The following is an 18472-nucleotide window of genomic DNA, read 5'->3' on the forward strand; positions in this document are numbered from 1 at the left end:
AGACCTGTTGGAGGCCAGCGTAGGGGAAAGCGACCTGGGGGTCCTAGTGGACAGCAGGATGACCATGAGCCAGCAATGTGCCCTTGTGGCCAAGAAGGCCAATGGCATCCTGGGGTGTATTAGAAGGGGTGTGGTTAGTAGGTCAAGAGAGGTTCTCCTCCCCCTCTACTCTGCCCTGGTGAGGCCGCATCTGGAATATTGTGTCCAGTTCTGGGCCCCTCAGTTCAAGAAGGACAGGGAATTGCTAGAGAGAGTCCAGCGCAGAGCCATGAAGATGATTAAGGGAGTGGAACATCTGCGTTATGAGGAGAGGCTGAGGGAGCTGGGTCTCTTTAGCTTGGAGAAGAGGAGACTGAGGGGTGACCTCATTAATGTTTATAAATATGTAAAGGGCAAGTGTCATGAGGATGGAGCCAGGCTCTTCTCAGTGACATCCCTTGACAGGACAAGGGGCAATGGGTGCAAGCTGGAACACAGGAGGTTCCACATAAATATGAGGAAAAACTTCTTTACAGTGAGGGTGACCGAACACTGGAACAGGCTGTCCAGAGAGGTTGTGGAGTCTCCTTCTCTGGAGACATTCAAAACCCGCCTGGACGCGTTCCTGTTTGATATGATCTAGGTAATCCTGCTCTGGCAGGGGGATTGGACTAGATGATCTTTCGAGGTCCCTTCCAATCCCTAACATTCTGTGGTTCTGTGAGTGCTTGTGAAACCTTAATGGATCTTCTTATTTATATCCATTCGGATACAGCTATATGATCACATACTTTGTTTCCCTAGCACCCCCCATTCAGTGCACAGCACAAAGTAAATGAAGTTGCTGTGCGTAGGGCTTCATTGCGATCTACTGAAGACATGGAAATGTGGCAGAAGCATGAAACAGGGAACTGCAGAACAAGAAAGGATGAGCTTAGAGTAACCCAGTGCTGCTATAACGAACTGCCCCTGCCCTTGAGCTCTACTGTGGTACTAAGTCATGGAAAAGCATTTTCACCAGTGTGTTCTCAGAAACACCGTCTGCTCCTTTTTCAACTATACAGTTAGCCCGACAACAGACTGCATCCACTGGCAATAGATTTGTTATTCACACATGGCATGAGATGAAATTCCAAGTGCTCTGCAAAATCCAAATGGCCACCTTCCATTAAGCTGACCCCTCTGAGTGCCCCGGTGCTCATCTGTGTGCCTCAATGCCACATGTGCACACTGGGAACGACGATGCCTCTTCATCTGGTATGTGCTATGCAACCGCCAACATTTGCAGCTGAGATACTAGAATGACGCTGTAGAAACGCCTACGAGGACATGAGCAGCACCATAGCACTTGCTACTGAGTGAGGGCTAGTTGTCCTATGCGCTGCATGCATCAGGGATACTGTGGGAAACACAACGCATGATGACGTAGTTAGAAGATGATAACGCAATTTAACTCACAAAGGGAAACGAATTCACGTTGCATGGGTGACTATAAATATAGCGTTTCTTTTCCCTGAGAACCTGACTTTGCATCCTTAACATGCTTGCGTGTAATCTTTCTCCCTTCTTCACTGAAGATACAGAAACATCTGTAAAATGTTGACCACGTAGCTGCCACAAACTGTTACATATTAGGAACAAACTAGCTCCCAAATGATTTGAGTTCATATCCTTTCCATGCATGAAACCATATTTAGAAAAGCAAACTACCTGCACATTAAAGGAAGCTGTTGCATGCGTGTCTATTTTGCATGTGCAAAAGAAAATTTTGCATACACAATAGGTATACATACAAATGGCTTTTGACTGCAATGTAAGTATTGCCTTTAGAAAATTGTGCCCCATTAAATACTTCATGTTATCCTCCTAGCAGAAGAAATCCAAAAGTGTCTAGTGAGGAATTAAATTAGTGAAAGTGGGGATTCAGAAAATATTGTCCTCTGTGTTGCAATAGTAACAGTTCATTATTGGTTTATACAGAAAACAAATAAATTGGATAATTTGTAGCTCAGATAAGCCTTGGTTAATATAGTCATACAGGATGTAAGGGGAAATGGGAGTGTGCATTCCCCTGCCTAGATACCTCTCCTGACGCAGAGTGGGAGGGCTCTGCCACGCAGCTTTGCAAAGGGCAGATACAGATTTGGCTCCATTAATACCAGTAAACTGGCTACCAGAGCAGACCACAGCGTGGGGAGGATGCAATGGCTACACCTGGGGAAGAGCTCTAAGAAATCACTCCAACCCAGCCAGTACAAGAAAACAGAGACAAATTTTGAAAATCAGCTGGGCAAGACACAACTATATTTCAAGGCTAAGGCCAGGCAGTCCTGCCTAATTGACAGTAGGGGCTGGCTTTTTTATAACGTCAGAAATTTTGAGAAAATACATCATTTTATAGAAGGCAGCAAGAAACATTTGAGCTCCAAATTGTGAATAGCGCCGCCGGTACAAAGCTCCTAGTTTTAGAGTACATTCAAATCCATTATGCATTGAAGATCTAAATGAAATAGCTGAGGAACTAGAAGATTACATAGAAAAAAATAAGAAGGTAATGTGTGGGGACTAAATTATTGTAGCTTGGTAGAAACTGTTCTTCTGAGTGTTACGTCCATCTTCAAACTCTGTACAGGTCTCCTGTTTGTTCCTGGACTTGTGCTGACTGAGACTAGGATATAGGTCTTGGCCTTATTATCTGATAGTTTGTAATATCTACTACTTGATGACTTGATGAGAAATTACATTTTAAAAAGCTTGATATTAATTTAAAACCTACAAGGTTTTGCTCATTATTTCTGAGACAGCCTATTCAATTCCTAGTCAGCAGCTACAGCAAAGTATGCTGACCCCATTGATGAGGTAATCAATTATGCTGGAACAAAACAAACTAGTAACTAGAAAGAAAGGAAGCCTATGGTTTTATACAGAGCCAGAGAAAACAAGGAGAAAGAGCATTTGGCAGATGACACAGGACAAAACATTTCATTCAAGGTTCCAAGAAGATATATTTTAAATTTGTATTAAATATGAGTTAAAGAATCAATGTTCATCTATGCTGGACAGCTTTAGTCGGAGTGGATGAAGACAAACCAGGGCACGCATCCAAAGCTGTGGCTCTACAGACATGTGGCACTCTGGAACGGAGGTTTACGTGCCAGCAACTGCAATTATCCCAACTAGCAATGATTTAGCATTTTGTGATGTCTAGAGTGTAAAAAATCCAGGCTATACCTTTATATCACAACTATCTGAAATTCAGGTTTAAATCCTGCTTTTAAAGAGATTGCAGCACAGCTTGCTGCTGTGTGCATGTTGGAGAATAAAAATGATTAATTCTGCCCATCAGTGAAGTTTTCACTTATGAGAATACCACAAGCCTTTGCTGTGTGCAGCAGAAAAAAAATTTAAAATAATTTTTATGCTTAGTTTCCAATCCTTATTCAAAATCATGTAACAGCGCTAATTACTAAACACCAGGAAGACTGAATAAAATAGCATAAAATGCTGACTTAAAAAAACCCCAACGATACAACAAAACCCCTTAAACCTAATTGCATTTACCACATTTTTTTTAGTGCATGATTTTACAATCCCAAGTTCAGAAAAGATTTTCATGTTAAAATTAACAGAAGAAAGTAATTGGCAAAGAAGTAAATCAAAATGGAAATATATCGTCTAATACGAGCTCCCATGATGAGAGATGAACATCTGAAAAAAGAGCAGAATGATCAATTCCTCAGCACAAGAAAGAGAGACGCAAAGATTGGCTTGGGGGAAAAAAAGAGATTTCCTCTTGGAATCACCACAGCGGGAGCCAGAGAAAGCTTTGCACCCAGAGACCTAATGTTGTCTGTTAAGCTAACAAAACTAGTCTGGAAGAAGAAAAAAAGCAAGACTTCATCTTTTCATCCCCTTCCACTTCACTGCTCATCTCCCTAGTGCTTATCTTGATCCCAGTTTTCTTTTTCTGAGGATTTTTTTTCTCCCTCCCCCTCTTCCTTTCTTTCTGTTTTTTGATGCTGACGGGGGGAGCAGCATGAGTGCCTGATGCCAGCTGCGTCCCAACAGCGACCCTGCCTTTCTCATTTGCATTGCCACATTCAGCAATCACAGAATATGCCACAAAGGACCTGGAAGGGGTTGGTGATAGAGAGCGCTGCAAACTCAGCGTGGCCCTCCGAGCCTCGCGGACGCTGGGTACTGAGTGCTGTGGCTGGCGTGGGCCAGCCCAAGTGCTTGCCAGTGCGTCCGGTTGTGCTAAGAGGATTCAGACCTCAAAAGAAGGGCAATGGCTTGTGCCACAGGAAAATTCAGAAAGAAAATATGGAAATAGCTTACCTAAACCTGCTGCTTGCTGCCCAGTTTGCCATGAGGATGTAATGCAAAACTTGGCATGACAGAGAAGGAATCCCCAGTGGGGATTGCTGGAGAACGTGCTCTGGGATGCCTCACCACAAGACAATGACAATGTGGCTATAAGGATGTGACCAAAGGGCAACGGTTGCTCTCTGTACCAAACTAGAGACTAAACTAACTCTGAGAATATAATACACACAACATACATATATTATTCTTGTATATATACATGGAAAAATTCTAATACAATGTATTATTCCTCTGAGGTTTTATGCCATATTCTTCTTTCAGTTGTGTAATGAGCTACTGATAAGACCAGTATTAGATTACTTGCAGAGGAGACATAGAGCCACAGAAGGAAACAAACTTCAGGTCCTGATTTTTTTTTCTGCATCAGATGCAGCGAAGTTAATGCATTAGTTCCTAGCAGAATCAATATAAGGTCTACCTTTTTCCTCAAGAAAACGACTTTCACCACAACCACCCTCAGCTGAGTGGAAATTAAAAATATGTGACACCTTTCAGAAATAGTGACTAAGTAGGTAAAAGAACATTTTGCTTCAGATGTTTTTTTTTACCATTACAAGGGCTGTGCCATGTGGTTTAGGGCCTCAAATTAGGTTTCATGAAGCTGGTTTTTCAAAGACAGTAGGAATAGAGATATTGCCATGATCTGTGCTCATTACACTACAGCAGACCTGCCCTGCACAACTCAGACTATAATTTGAACAGTAACTTTTACGCTAACATCACATAAGCAACAATCAGCAATGGCTTACCATATAAGCTGTGGGAATACAGTGAGAGAGATCTCACCACACATCTCAGTCCTGCACACTGTTCCCTTTGGGGTTCAAAACACTCTAGGGGTAGGACTCCACCCATAGGGAAGGTGTTACAAGGTTCACAGACCTGAATGAAGTGCAGCTAAAATATAGACTTTCAGGTACAGCTCTACATTAGGCTGAAAATAACTGCATTTTCTAGTATTCTTGTTATCTTAAAAAAAGCATCTTGATTAATTACTCACACAATTAAAAGGAATAAAATCAGATGTTCTTGGCGAGCTTAGCTTGGTGTATCGTTGAGTAATTTGCCTCATTTTTCAGAAGAAAAATCTGAACTTTAACCTTGAAATATGAACTCTACAAACCTGTATTTCAGTGTATGCATTGTAAGCCCACACCAGGGAATACTTTCAAAAATAAAAATAAACTTCCAAACTTTGAATGCACTTCAAGGGTCAAAAAGCAATGGGAACAAATGCATTATTTAATCATAAAAAACACACTCGATTCAGTGCAAGGCTGAGGAGGGAGCTCAGGCTCCCAGAGGCAAGTGAAGTGAGGACTGCTTTGAGGGACTGCTGCAAACAGGGCTGGAGCTGAGCTTTCACTCAGCCCTGTCTCTGCCTGGGAGAGGTGGGGAGGTCGAAGGGCTGGAGAAGACAGGCAGCTCTTAACAAGAACGAGCTGCCATTTTCTCAGGAACGTGAAGCAGAGAGTAAAAATGGTGGGGAACTTCTTGCTTACAAAAAATAAACCCATTATTCAAAACTGAGAAGAAAGACCACTAAAAACAGGGGCTACTCACACATTGCTTCAACTCCATGATGAAATGCTTGTCCTTTTTAATGGCACATTGTTAGCAGCTACATCTTTATTACTGTCTTTGTGATTTTCCTTCATCCTCATTAAGAGTAGGGTCTATTTCTTACCTGACCGACACAGGCTCTGCTTTCATTACCTTGACTCAGAGCTAACAGTAACTTAAAAAATGCTCACAATAATCATCAGCTATGGTATGCTTACCCTGAGGTAGTTGAGGGTGAAGTTTGTCAGACCCATTCGAGTGATGTTTTTGGACAGCTGCTCCAGCACCTGAGGGTCTTGTGCCTAAACAAAGGAAAAAAAGAATTTTCACTTTGCTTTTTGCCTATTTATTTTTCTCTGTGTGTTTGGTGGAGTGCAGGGAGGGTGCTCTGCAGAGAGGTGCTACTCCTATGGAAAAATTACACATTGATGCTAAATTTATGTAATAAGCTACAGAATTAAGCTTTTATAGGAAAATGTAAAACCTTTGGAACTGGAGCAGAATAAATACTGTTTTCCAGTATCTTCCTTCTGTCTCTGCTCATTCAAAAGATAGACCTAGGAGGTCTGGTCAGGGGTGCAAGCGAGCAGGGCCCCACCAAAGAGCTTCCTGAGAGATCACAGTACACTTTGAGCCTTCCATTTGTTGGCTGGGAGTCCCAGGAGACTGAGCAGATAAAGGCAGGAATAAAGAAGGTATGGCTTTCTTTTTATGCACAAGAAACTGAAGCACACAGAACTCATCAGGGCACCTTCAGCAGAGCTGATCATGTAAGTGGCATCAAGCGCAGGCTGCAAGAACCCTTCAGGTCTAAGCTATTGTCTCAGAATTAAACACAAAAAATGCAAGTACAGTCCTTTTCTGACTCTAGCCAGGAGCTTTACCCGTGAGACCAGCTTCCTCTTTAAAATGAGATCAATCTCATTACTAAAATTAATACCTGCTGGTTGCTGGCTAACCTGCTTCTACTCTCTTTGAATTGCAGCAGCCCCCTAAATGCATAACGTTGCTCTTGGCCATCCTCGTTGTCCCTTAATGGGATACTGTTGAAGAGTTCAGAAGACCAACCCTCTAAAATAAAAGATAACCTTGTGACAGAAATGGTGGGGCAGGTTTTCAAAGGTATTTTCTTCAGGCCTGTAATAGCATTTTCAAAAAAGTCAAGACTTCTTAAGCTATTTAAAATTCCTCACTAAGAATATATCTTTATCTATGGATAACTAAGTAACTCAATGTCAAAATACAGCCATATATTTGGGCCTGTGTTCTTACCCTCTATAAAACCATAGTCCTGCAATTAATTTTTTATATGGAGCACTACTAGTAAGAATGATTCTACAGTGTACAACCAAAAGTGACAATAAGACTCTGTCCTTTGTTTCTCTGCAACGATGTACCCTATAATATATTGACTTCAACCTGTAGAATATCTTAATAATCTAATCTTAATAATCTATCTGTTCAATATCTTTATAGATGATCTAGACGTAGGGATTGAGTGCACCCTCAGTAAATTTGCAGATGACACCAAGCTGGGTGGGAATGTCGATCTGCTGGAGGGTAGGAAGGCCCTACAGAGGGATCTGGACAGGTTAGATAGATGGGCCGAGACCAACGGCATGAGGTTCAACAAGAACAAGTGCCGGGTCTTACACTTCGGCCACAACAACCCCATGCAGCGCTACAGGCTGGGGGAAGAGTGGTTAGAAAGCAGCCCAGTGGAAAGAGACCTGGGGGTGCTGATCAACAGCTGGCTAAACATGAGCCAGCAGTGTGCCCAGGTGGCCAAGAAGGCCAATGGCATCCTGGCCTCTATTAGGAACAGTGTAGCCAGCCGGTCTAGGGAAGTGATCGTCCCTCTCTACTCGGCACTGGTGAGGCCATACCTTGAGTACTGCGTCCAGTTTTGGGCCCCGCACTTCAAGAAAGATGTTGAGGTGTTGGAGCGAGTCCAGAGGAGGGCGACCAAGCTGCTGAAGGGTCTGGAGGGTCTGACCTACGAGGAACGGCTGAGGGAGCTGGGGTTGTTTAGCCTGGAGAAGAGGAGGCTCAGAGGTGACCTCATTGCGGTCTACAACTACCTGAAGGGAGGCTGTAGTGAAGTGGGAGTTGGCCTCTTCTCCCGGGCAACTAGCAATAGGACAAGAGGACATAGCCTCAAGCTTTGCCAGGGGAGGTTCAGGTTGGACATTAGGAAGCATTTCTTCACAGAAAGGGTCATTAGACATTGGAATGGGCTGCCCAGGGAGGTGGTGGAGTCACCATCTCTGGATGTGTTTAAGAAAAGACTGGACATGGCACTTAGTGCCATGGTCTAGTTGACATGGTGGTGTCAGGACAACGGTTGGACTCGATCCCAGAGATCTCTTCCAACCTGATTGATTCTGTGATTCTGTAATATTTAATATTTTAATATTCTACTGTGTATGTTTTCATTCAATTACAAAAGAAGAATCTTGAAATGTGAAAAAAAAAGAAGATCCAGATTAAAATTCTAAAGGTTTCTAGGTAAATTTATGGTAATTACTTATTTTCTCTCTCATGCAAGAGAAACATTAGTTTGCTTCATTTAAAGACTAGATATAACTTGTACCCACAATGATGAAAATTCACTGACTTTAGTGTAGTTCATATCAATAAGAACAGATTTTGGGCCCAAATCATACAGACCACCAAATGGGATTAAAAGGAAAACAATGTGCTAGAACAAAATGAAAAGACAGCAACAGTGGCAACAATAGAGCACTGAGATACAAGGGTGTGATGAAAGAACTTGTAAATGGACGTAGTTGCAGGCAAAACAAAAATTGCCTTGGGTGTGAAATTTGCTGGAGTTCTTCATAAACCTAATCTCATCTCTTTGCATTAGGTCAAGTGAAAAAAGGATTACTTACATGCATGGCTAGAATGCTGCGTGGGACTAATTCTCTGTACTGTCTAATAGTAAAGTGCCATGTTTTTATTCTCATAAGATCATCAAAAGTAAACTCCAAGATAAGACGTCCTTCTGTGCATACCTAGAATACATAAAATGCATGAAATAAATTCCCAGGAATTTTGTTTTCAATGGTATTGTATTATCAATTAAGCAACATCCAAAAATATCAGAGCAGTATTCTATTGTTCATCTCTGCTAGGTTAATTGTTTTTCTTTCTCTTGGGGAGAAGAAAAGGAATGTGGGAAAATGACTTCATAGGCCTTACCACAGAGACAGTAACTTATAATAGTATAGATTTTATAGCATTTTACAAACATAGAGTTCGTGTGTACTAAATCTTATTGCATCAGTTCTCTTTCCCTCGCATTTCGCTACTGCTAATTAATGACTGAACCTCACAGTGGAGGTGGCTGTGGTGCAACTGCGTACACTTCATGTCAAGTTGCTGAACCAGTCATTCCCAGCCTGTTTTACGTTGCCCTTTCCTTAAAATAGCTTGGCATATAAACCTTCCTTTCGTGTCCCGTTGGAGTACACAGTGCCCTTAATGCCTGTGGCCAAACTGGATTTTTTTCTCTATTTTTTTCCTTCTTGTCTTTTCCAGGCATTTTATCTCATTTTTATTTTTCTTTAATTTCTTATCTACTTTTATTAATCCTCCCTTCCAAGGAAAGCCAGATGGGGTGTCTGCCATCGGGCTGCATGAGCTGCATTGCCACGGCAGGTTTGAATGCCAGGGGAGCAGAGGAGAGGTTGCAGTCATGGACAACAGAGATGCTTCCACAGAAAGTGGCTCATGCAGCTTTGTGAGGGGTCTTGTCTGAGAAAGCAGAGAAAATATGGAAGGAATAAATGCAGCAAGTGGGTACTACGTGGAAATTAAAAGTAAAATAAATTACTGGGGACATTTAAGCAACTGTTTACAACTTTATGTGGAAAAAAATGCTGTGGCTGTGGTGGTCTTCAAGGTGCAAAATACATGCCCAGCATGGTATTTGACTGGAGTATTGTAAATCTGAAAATTAACTCCCTCTGTTGTTGATTTTTTTCTTTAAATTGGATGTCTAGACTCACAACTCCTATTCAAAGTAAACTTGCAAGTGCAGGGTACAGAGATATTGTGGAAACAGGGTATAACACCTTTCAAAAGAAAAGGTTCCCGCAAATTTAATTTTAATACAACTAATATTTGATTGAACAACTAGCCAGCCCAGATTCGGTTGAGTCTGTTGAGCCTTTTTACAAGCCCCAGCTCAGACTTGGCTAGTTCCCACTTAGGCAATGTGTGGCTTTTCTGGTTAACCATTCACTTAACATCATCATAGTTTTTCCTCCTGGTTGTTTCTGCAAAAACACGTAGGTAATTTTAACAGGCATAATATATAGACAAATTACTGTAGACCTATAAAGAAGAATCTTGCAACAGGTTCTCATCTGCCCTTTTCAACATACCTTAGTGATGCCTTCGGATTTTTAATGTGACTTATTTTGTCATTTGACCCTGATTTTGACTTTCTCATCAGTTGCACTACGATGAGAAATTACACAGGGGTAGACGTGTGCACACATAAGAATTCATACAAGAAGAAAAACATTTTATATTAATGTTACTGTGTTGAGGCCAAAGATCCTGATTATTGAGCAGTTAACATGAAAATATTTCAGGTTTAAAATATTTTTTGTATAATAATACCTGTGGCTTCTCAAATGTTTCTTCTGTTAAGCTCAAAACCCCACAGCTCTTAACAGATTTATTTTATGCGCTGGCATTAACAAATTTTAATAGAAAAACTGAAAACACATACCTCATATCACAGTGGTAAAAATTTATACATCTTATAAAGGAATTTAATTTCCTTCTGTTGAGCAGAATTTTACGCATTGCTTTTAATCAATAAAATTGGCGCAGTCCTTATTTTAAATGGGCCTTTTTTAAAATTTTTTTTTTAAAGCTGCCTTTTCCATAGAATCCAAAAAATCAAAAGGGTCTCCAATTAAGAAAACATTTTCTGTTGTGCTGAATTCATGTTACCGTACTGTGAGCTCTGACATTTTGTTTCTGTGGTAACCAAAATCAGCTGATTAGTTGGCATGGCAACAGAAAAGATGTAATCCCAGCAGACACACTCTAATCAATGCCCCCAGCACAGATGGTCTCCGGAGGATCAACAAGAAAGAGGCTGGCAGGCATTCAGAATATCACGTGGTTGCTCTAGACTAGGCCAGGAAAAAAACTAAAAAAGAACATTTCTCAAACTAACCAATAGCTTTTTAACCCCTTCATTGCACTTATTAATTGTAGGAATTTCAACTGCTCACACCTGTGAAAACCAGCTTTGGTCTTGTGCCTTATCGCTCGGAGTCTTGCTCTCCTAACACTGGGCATCATTTAAAACTCTTCCCCTTTTATTAACCACCATTTCTCAAACCTGAGTTGTTGCTTGGAAAGAAACCTAAAGCTTATACAGATCTGGGAAATGCCTGAGATTGTTAGTAAGGATTAAAATCACTGACTTTCAAGGGCTTCACTTATAAAATCCAGCTGATGGCCCCACGGTTGGGCGCAGGAAGAGAACAGTTCGAACACGGGGTGCTCACTGCTCTCGTGGTGAAGGCAAAGCTCGTCTCTGCCAGTCTACTGGGGAATATAAACATCGCTAACTGCAGAAAAACAGTTTGCCTACACATAAAGTTGGAGTGGTGTCGGTAAACACGGTGAAAATAGAGACTGAGGAGGACTCCTAAAGCTTTCCTTTACCTGGAGAAAAAAATGAAGCATCTGCCAGGTAAACAAACACGGTATTCGAGGCTTCAGTCTCTTCTTTTATCACATTTAATTCATGCCATTGAACTGTATTAAATTCTTTATAATATTTATTTATATCTTGATAAAACAATTTAACTGTGTGCCTCACTTTACAGGGACCTCTTGCCCTCTAAAGAGAAGCTGGACTATTCATATTCTTACTGTTAGGCATGTTTTAGGCATGTTCTAGCCATATTTGTTTGAAAAAAAATTGGAAATGCCCTTTTATATATTCGTCCAATACTGCAGTATGCAGTGAGTTGCTCTAACTAGGAAAATGTCAAAATGTATAAAATGCAGCTGTGGATTCCTGATTCAATACGTGATGAGAACTGTTTCAGCCCATTATATTAGAAGTTAGCGAATTTGTAGCTTACAAGTTGTTTGTGAAACTGAAAGAGCTATTAACAAATATAGTTAGTTTGTATTTTTGCATTAAAAAACCCCTTCGTGGTAGTTTCACTGGATCAAATTCAGACGTGATCTAAGGAGCTACGCAGTCCATTGGAGCACTGTTTGCTATGGGAGGTCTGCTTTGTTCCACCACTGATGCTGTGAGAGTTAGGAGTTTACCTTTGGGTACAAGATCTGTGCCCTCAGTATCTCTGCGAGGTTACACACGCACAGCTGAGACAACATTTGGCTCTAAGTTATTTCTGAGAGAGCAATACATTCCTTTCTCCCTTATTCCACCAATGACTGTGTTTTATTTCAAATTTGCTCTTACTAACACAGCCATATTTTAAACATACAGCCATTAAAAACGCCTAATTTGTCTCCTAGAATCCAAATCACATCCCCACCTGAACTTTTCTACCGGGATACAGAGGTTTATATTGGAATCTGCAACAGAAACGTCTGGGCTGAAGCAGGCTGTGTGCTGCCAGGGCTGCGGTGCAGACGGAGGGGGTCACTGTGCACGACGGGATGGTGCTACGGGAGGTGATAACAGCTCCCCTCACACGAGGTGTGCACCCAGCCTGGTGCCTACCACCAGCCTGCCTTGACTTGCTGGTTACTCGCCTCCTTTCCAAAGTAACAACACTGTAACGTGCTGCCATGATAAGTAAAATAAACTAATTGAATTGAGAAAAGCTTGTTGTATTTACTGATTCAAAACAACCCCTCCCTTTTATTTCCTGTTGCATTAAAGCTAACACAAGGGGAAACGACACAGAAATCGTTTTAGGGAGCTACACGAAGAAGCAGCTACTGTATACCCTTGTCACGTCCTCCACACACAGCCAGCACGCACAGCTCCTCGTGAGCAGTAAGGTGGCAAAGAGGTGCTACCTAGGAACACTTCGTCTCTTTGCATCTCTCTCTTTGTGTCTATGTAAGTCCCAGGGGGCTGGAGTGGGAGAGCTGGAACACCACCACCATTCAACGTGCACCTCCCAGCTCACTTGTGCTTCACACACCAGCGGCTTCCTCTCCCTCTTCTTTGAGCCCCACTCCAAGAGCCATGAAGATGGCAGGGAAGATGCTACGAAAGGATGGGACTCTCATAAGTGCCAAAACAGTGTGAGCCATGTGGGCCCTGGTCATGATGCTGTCAGTAGCCGGTGCCTTTTTTGACTCTAAAAGCTCTGCAGTCCTGCGGGCTAAGGGCACCATGGATGGCTTATCTCCTCCTGCTGCCCCTTCTTCTTTTGTGCTTTTCTCCATGCAAAGGATAAAATTCATATAGAACAGGTACAAGAAGGAAAATCATCATTTCCAGTTAATTTATGAAAAGGTACATTTCCATTTTGCAAATCAGTCTACTGATTTTTTTTTTTAATATAAGAAAACTTTTGTTTTAATTTGTATTTTCCACCTTTTTGGTACTGTTTTTTATAAATATATGGCACTTTGTTTAATTACAGGACTAGAAGTGGCCAATGCATGAAGATAATTCACTATCAATTACAAATATTGAATATTCACTAACTGCCTGATTCAGAGCATGTTTAAACCAATTGACTCCTTCCATTGACTTCACTGCCCTTTGGACTGGCGTCCTACTGTATTAAATCACTATTTTCCTGGAGATTTATAGCCTTTGGACAGGGTAAGTATCAAATGTAAAACATATCATCCCAAATGGTAGGTACCAGCACTGTGAAATCTCATTGTTGCTTTAAAATCAAGCCCAGAGAAAAGGAGATGGGCAGGCTGAATTTAATTCATGTACAACTGATGGTTCTGGCAACCTGGTATTACACGCTTCTCTTGCAACCTTTCTGGGAGAATTGCAGAATATGCCCACAGAATTTTCCAGTCACATAATGAATATAGAAAATAGTAATTAAATGGCTTCAAGGGGTTTCAGTATTAGAAATAATCTGAGTCTACCGGAAAATGCAACAGCCAATATTTTCCACCCTTATACACACTGAAAAAAAACCAAACTAAAAACCAATTAAAAAACCAAACCAACAACATGCTTTATTGAGTCTTCCCTGTTACCTTGGTAAACATGGGTTTTCCATGCTGAGTGACCATGGTGCATTGATCACAGTCCACTGTGATGGATGAGTTGTGGTATGACTCTTTTGAGTGCTTGAGAATGTAATACAGGTCTGTTACACCTCCTTCAAAGACAGTGCTAAAATAACGAGGAATGAGGGTCCTTCCAATTGCTGTGAGGAAAATACAAAGCAGAATTCAGCAAATGCTCTAGGTTATAAGATCTCAAACCATTTGCGAACAGAACATGAATAATTTTAAGTGCAACGAAATAAAACTTTCATTTAACGAATATAATACATGTTCTCTGTCTGCTGTAGAAATGAAGTTGTGCCTGCTCCCATTGAAATCAATGAAAGTGGCTTACTCCATTCAGAGGGAGTGGGCTCATCTTATTTAATCTTTTTACATTAATGGTGAGTTAGACTCACTCTTGAAACCATCTGCAAGGTTTTTTGTCCCAAAGTAATTATTATACAAAAAGCCACATGGTGTCAATTATGACTGAAAGATGGATATTACTCATAAATATATAAATACAAATGGTGAGCATTTACAGAAATATACTCGTACACCCAAAAAGGCAAAGCCCATTTATATAGGGGGGTTGTGTACATGTGTATGTTTGTCTGTGTGTGGGCACATCTATATATATATGTACCCACCCACACATACACACACACACATGCATACACACTCTTGATTTACTGGGAGGGCTGCTGCTGAGACATCAGAGTCCTGGGGACTGAAGAAGGACCTGAGAATGCAATACGATATATGTTACACAATATATGACTACCCACAGGTCTATCTGAGATCTCTCTTTAGACCAGAAGTATTTATGTCATAGGCTAGAAAGTCTGAGCAGATGCCTGAACGAGCTTATATGCACCATTTAAACCCCAAACTATGGACTCAAGGTATCCAATTCTGCAATACTTACTCGGGCAAAACGCTCACTGAAGCCACACCACTCACTCCAAGAGCAGTTTCAGGTAAGTACTACAAAGTCTAATTCCAAATACATAATAGTAATAGTGAGCTTCTGGGTGTATTCATTTCAGATGGACAAACTAGCAGAAGCACTGACATCAAAGGCGATTATCGCGTGTGCAACTGATGTTTTCCATCTCCTTTTTTACAGATAAATTTGGATGCAACCACAAGGCTGGTATGACAGAACACTTCAGTTTATAACAGACCGATACTTCCATACTGAATGACTCATTGCTTTGCATGCATTAATCAATCCACAGTAATTCTGAGTGGTGGATACATAAAAATTGCCTCCATTTTACAGCGGGAAAAAACAAGCGATCTAAACTGTGTTTTGGAAGAATGAGATAGAAAAGTCACCATCAACAGGCAAGATTACAGTTCATTAGTTCCTAATTCTTGTTTGCCCATTAGGACACTGTGGTGACTCATGCCTCCCTCATTTGCTGTATACTTTTGAGAGTAACTTCTAAAAAAATTATTTTCACAGGAATTTTGCCAGCATACGAACAAAGGCTCCTGACCTTAAGAATGTATTTGCAAGTGGGTGTTGTAAATTAAAACGTATGGCATTTTCACAGTAGTTCCGTGAAAACTGTTTCTGCTTTGTGCATTACAATATGGAATATTGCATGTGCAGTCGTAACGCACATTATATAATGAAAATATACAAATATAGGAAATTAGGACTTGTTAAAGCTTTTGCTGTAATATTAAATATTAAGGAAATTTAATGTACAAAAACATACCACACTCTCTGGAAGTGGCTGACAATTCAAGGAATATGTTGAACGCATTCTACAACTCTAGTGCCTAAAAAAACCCACCCACTCACCATGCATATATTAATTTTCTACAGTCTTTTAATTTAATTTAGAAAAACTGAAGTCCAGTGTATCAGCATAGGACTCAACTCAGGCTTTAACTCAAATTTTTCCATGTTGGTATGGTATATAGTAAAATGTGAAATTTACCGATCAAGTTAATTTCTTGGTCCCCTAAGGCTAATTAGTGCAAATTAAATTTCCTGCTAATCATCCTAAGCAGCAAATGTGTGATATCAGAATCCAGCATTCTTACTGATTGTGATAAAGCTCTATTCACGTGACTTATACACTGCATAAATATCTTGAAACTACTTTAACTGCAGCTTATAGACTGTTCCCAAAGTAGCATGGTCATATGGTGTTGCTGTTTGCCTTGTATTCACAGCTACAACACATTAAAGAAGGCTAGAAATACATTAAATACCTTGTTCTTATTACTTTTCCTAGCAAGCATTATCTATGTTTGCCCCAGGGATGTGCTACTGTGAACAACAAAGTGGGAGACCAAAAGGATGAAGAGGAATAGAGGTGCACACAAGGATATGCCCCATGGAACCTGATTTTCAATGAGACATGCACATGCAGACCCTGTCTGTCTGTAAAAATGTCCAGCTAATATTCACCTCCAGAGGAAACATTAATGGAAACCTGTATTAATAAGCAGACCTGCCCTCAGCTCACCATGTTGCCTTGCCACAGAAGAATGAAGCAGGTTCAAGGTTTTGGTTCTCTTCCTGAAGCACTCAATGGCTTAAAAAGATCATTTCATTTCTAGGATAAACACGAAACTCTCTACAGCGGTAACAAAGCTTATTTGTGGAGAAGATAGTATTTCCAAGAACAACTAAAGGCTGTGGAACAGCTCTTACAAAGTCTAGGGATCAACAAACTTTGTTCATTTTAAATGCAAAAGACTTTTCCTTGATTTTTTTCTCCTCTGTAATTGTATATATGAGCATTCAAGCACATATGTGTATGCACCTTCAGCACTGCTGCATGCATACATACAATCCTTTCCTGGGCATAGGAATATGAATGTTTTTCCTTCCCTTCTTATAGTAGATGGCCACGCTCAGGTGCGGACGTACACACTCCACCTGTGTCTGCCACCGTACATCTCAACAGGATTTTAGCAACACCATGTATCTTCTGCCAGAGTCAGCTGAAGGCTACTTCCTAGGAGGAGTCCAAGTAATGTAAAGGTAGGATTGTGGGACAACTCGATACCTGTGGCCACTTCAGGATGTAGTTTAGCCATCCTTGCGCCGGTAAAGTGAACTCTCACCCTGCAGAGCACAGAGCAAGCTGTACACTAGCTTGGCCTTGGGTCTAGAGTTCCCCAGAGGCAGACACAGACAATAATGGCAAGTAGAGTCTAAATAGCATATGGTGTAATATCTAATCACACTGACAGGGATACTGCCATTGGAATTCCTTTATGTTTTAGAGCTTCGCTTTTAGTTCACAGAATACACTTTTAAGAATGTATCTCTGTGCATGGTTTTGTAGGGCTCCTCCCTCCCACACGACACTTCCCTAAAGGAGCATCATATGGACACCCTCAGAGCCAGCGCACAGATCTTTGCCACAGGAGCTCCAAGAGCGAGCATTTGCAGTAGCAGTTTGAGCATGGGGAGACTCTTGTCATTTCCTTTCCTGGTGTCAGGGCTCTGAAAGCACCCCTGCTCTGGGGCTGGGCTGCTAGGCAGATTTTCTTTTCAGCTTCTTGCCGGAATGCTTGCCCAGCTACCAAAAGGCTTTCTGCCTACATCCTCATGGAGTTCCCTGCAACCAGATCTCCTTCCAGTCCTGTCTCCTATCCAACTGTTGCTCTTTATTCTTACTCCAATCTCTTTGCGCAACTACCCCCATGGTCCAATCCTCCATTTTCTCACCTTATGGTTGGTTGCTTTGCATCTGTTATCTTCCAAGTTCACTGTTCAACTCCCAGTATCTCCCTGTCTTCTCTTCTCTCCCCCTCCTTGCATGCTGCCCCTTTTTCTCTTGCTCAGGGAGGCTCATTAATCCTTCCCAAATCCACCCAATTTCCTCATTCTCCTTACTTAAGCAGGCCCAGCTATCTAGTCTCAGTCTCCTTGTTCTCCTCCTTTCTCCCCAAAACGCCAGCTTCGCACACAGTTTCTCAGTGCCCTTCCTACCCAGCCAGGCTGCCCCAGTTCCTTGTCCCAGGCTCCCCGCCTCAGCAGTCTAAGTCCTCCTTCTGGATCTTGATTTTGTGTTTTTTCCCCCCAATATTCTCTCTCTGCCCTTTTCCCCACTCTGCCTCCTCCTAACAGCAGATTCTTTCTCCAAACGAACCCCGTCTCTCCTTCCTTCAGCTTCTCACCCAGCCAGGGACCAGGCAAGAGGACCTCTTCCCTCTGTGTCCCCCACCCAGACAAACATCTCCCCATTCCCTGTGTTTTTCTCACTAACTTCCAACTCTCCCTTACTTAATCATCCTCCATCTTCTTCTTTCATCTCCCAATTACTATTTCTCTCCCCTCTCCCACATCAGTGTCACC

General features: G+C 41.5%; 1 protein-coding gene across 10 annotated transcripts in view; it reads right to left on the bottom strand.

Annotated features, from left to right (window-relative positions):
- Positions 1–18472, bottom strand: part of LDB2 (LIM domain binding 2) — a 228100-nt gene that overhangs the window by 42087 nt on the left and 167541 nt on the right. For all 10 annotated transcript variants that reach the window (XM_068402761.1, XM_068402759.1, XM_068402762.1 and 7 more), the window contains 3 exons: positions 14125–14297; positions 8823–8945; positions 6147–6230 (listed from right to left, as the gene is read on the bottom strand). In XM_068402761.1, the coding sequence (XP_068258862.1) occupies positions 6147–6230; positions 8823–8945; positions 14125–14297 (380 nt within the window). The remainder of the gene's footprint in view (positions 1–6146; positions 6231–8822; positions 8946–14124; positions 14298–18472) is intronic.

This window comes from Nyctibius grandis, chromosome 6, assembly GCF_013368605.1.
Source record: "Nyctibius grandis isolate bNycGra1 chromosome 6, bNycGra1.pri, whole genome shotgun sequence".
Lineage (NCBI taxonomy): Eukaryota > Metazoa > Chordata > Aves > Nyctibiiformes > Nyctibiidae > Nyctibius > Nyctibius grandis.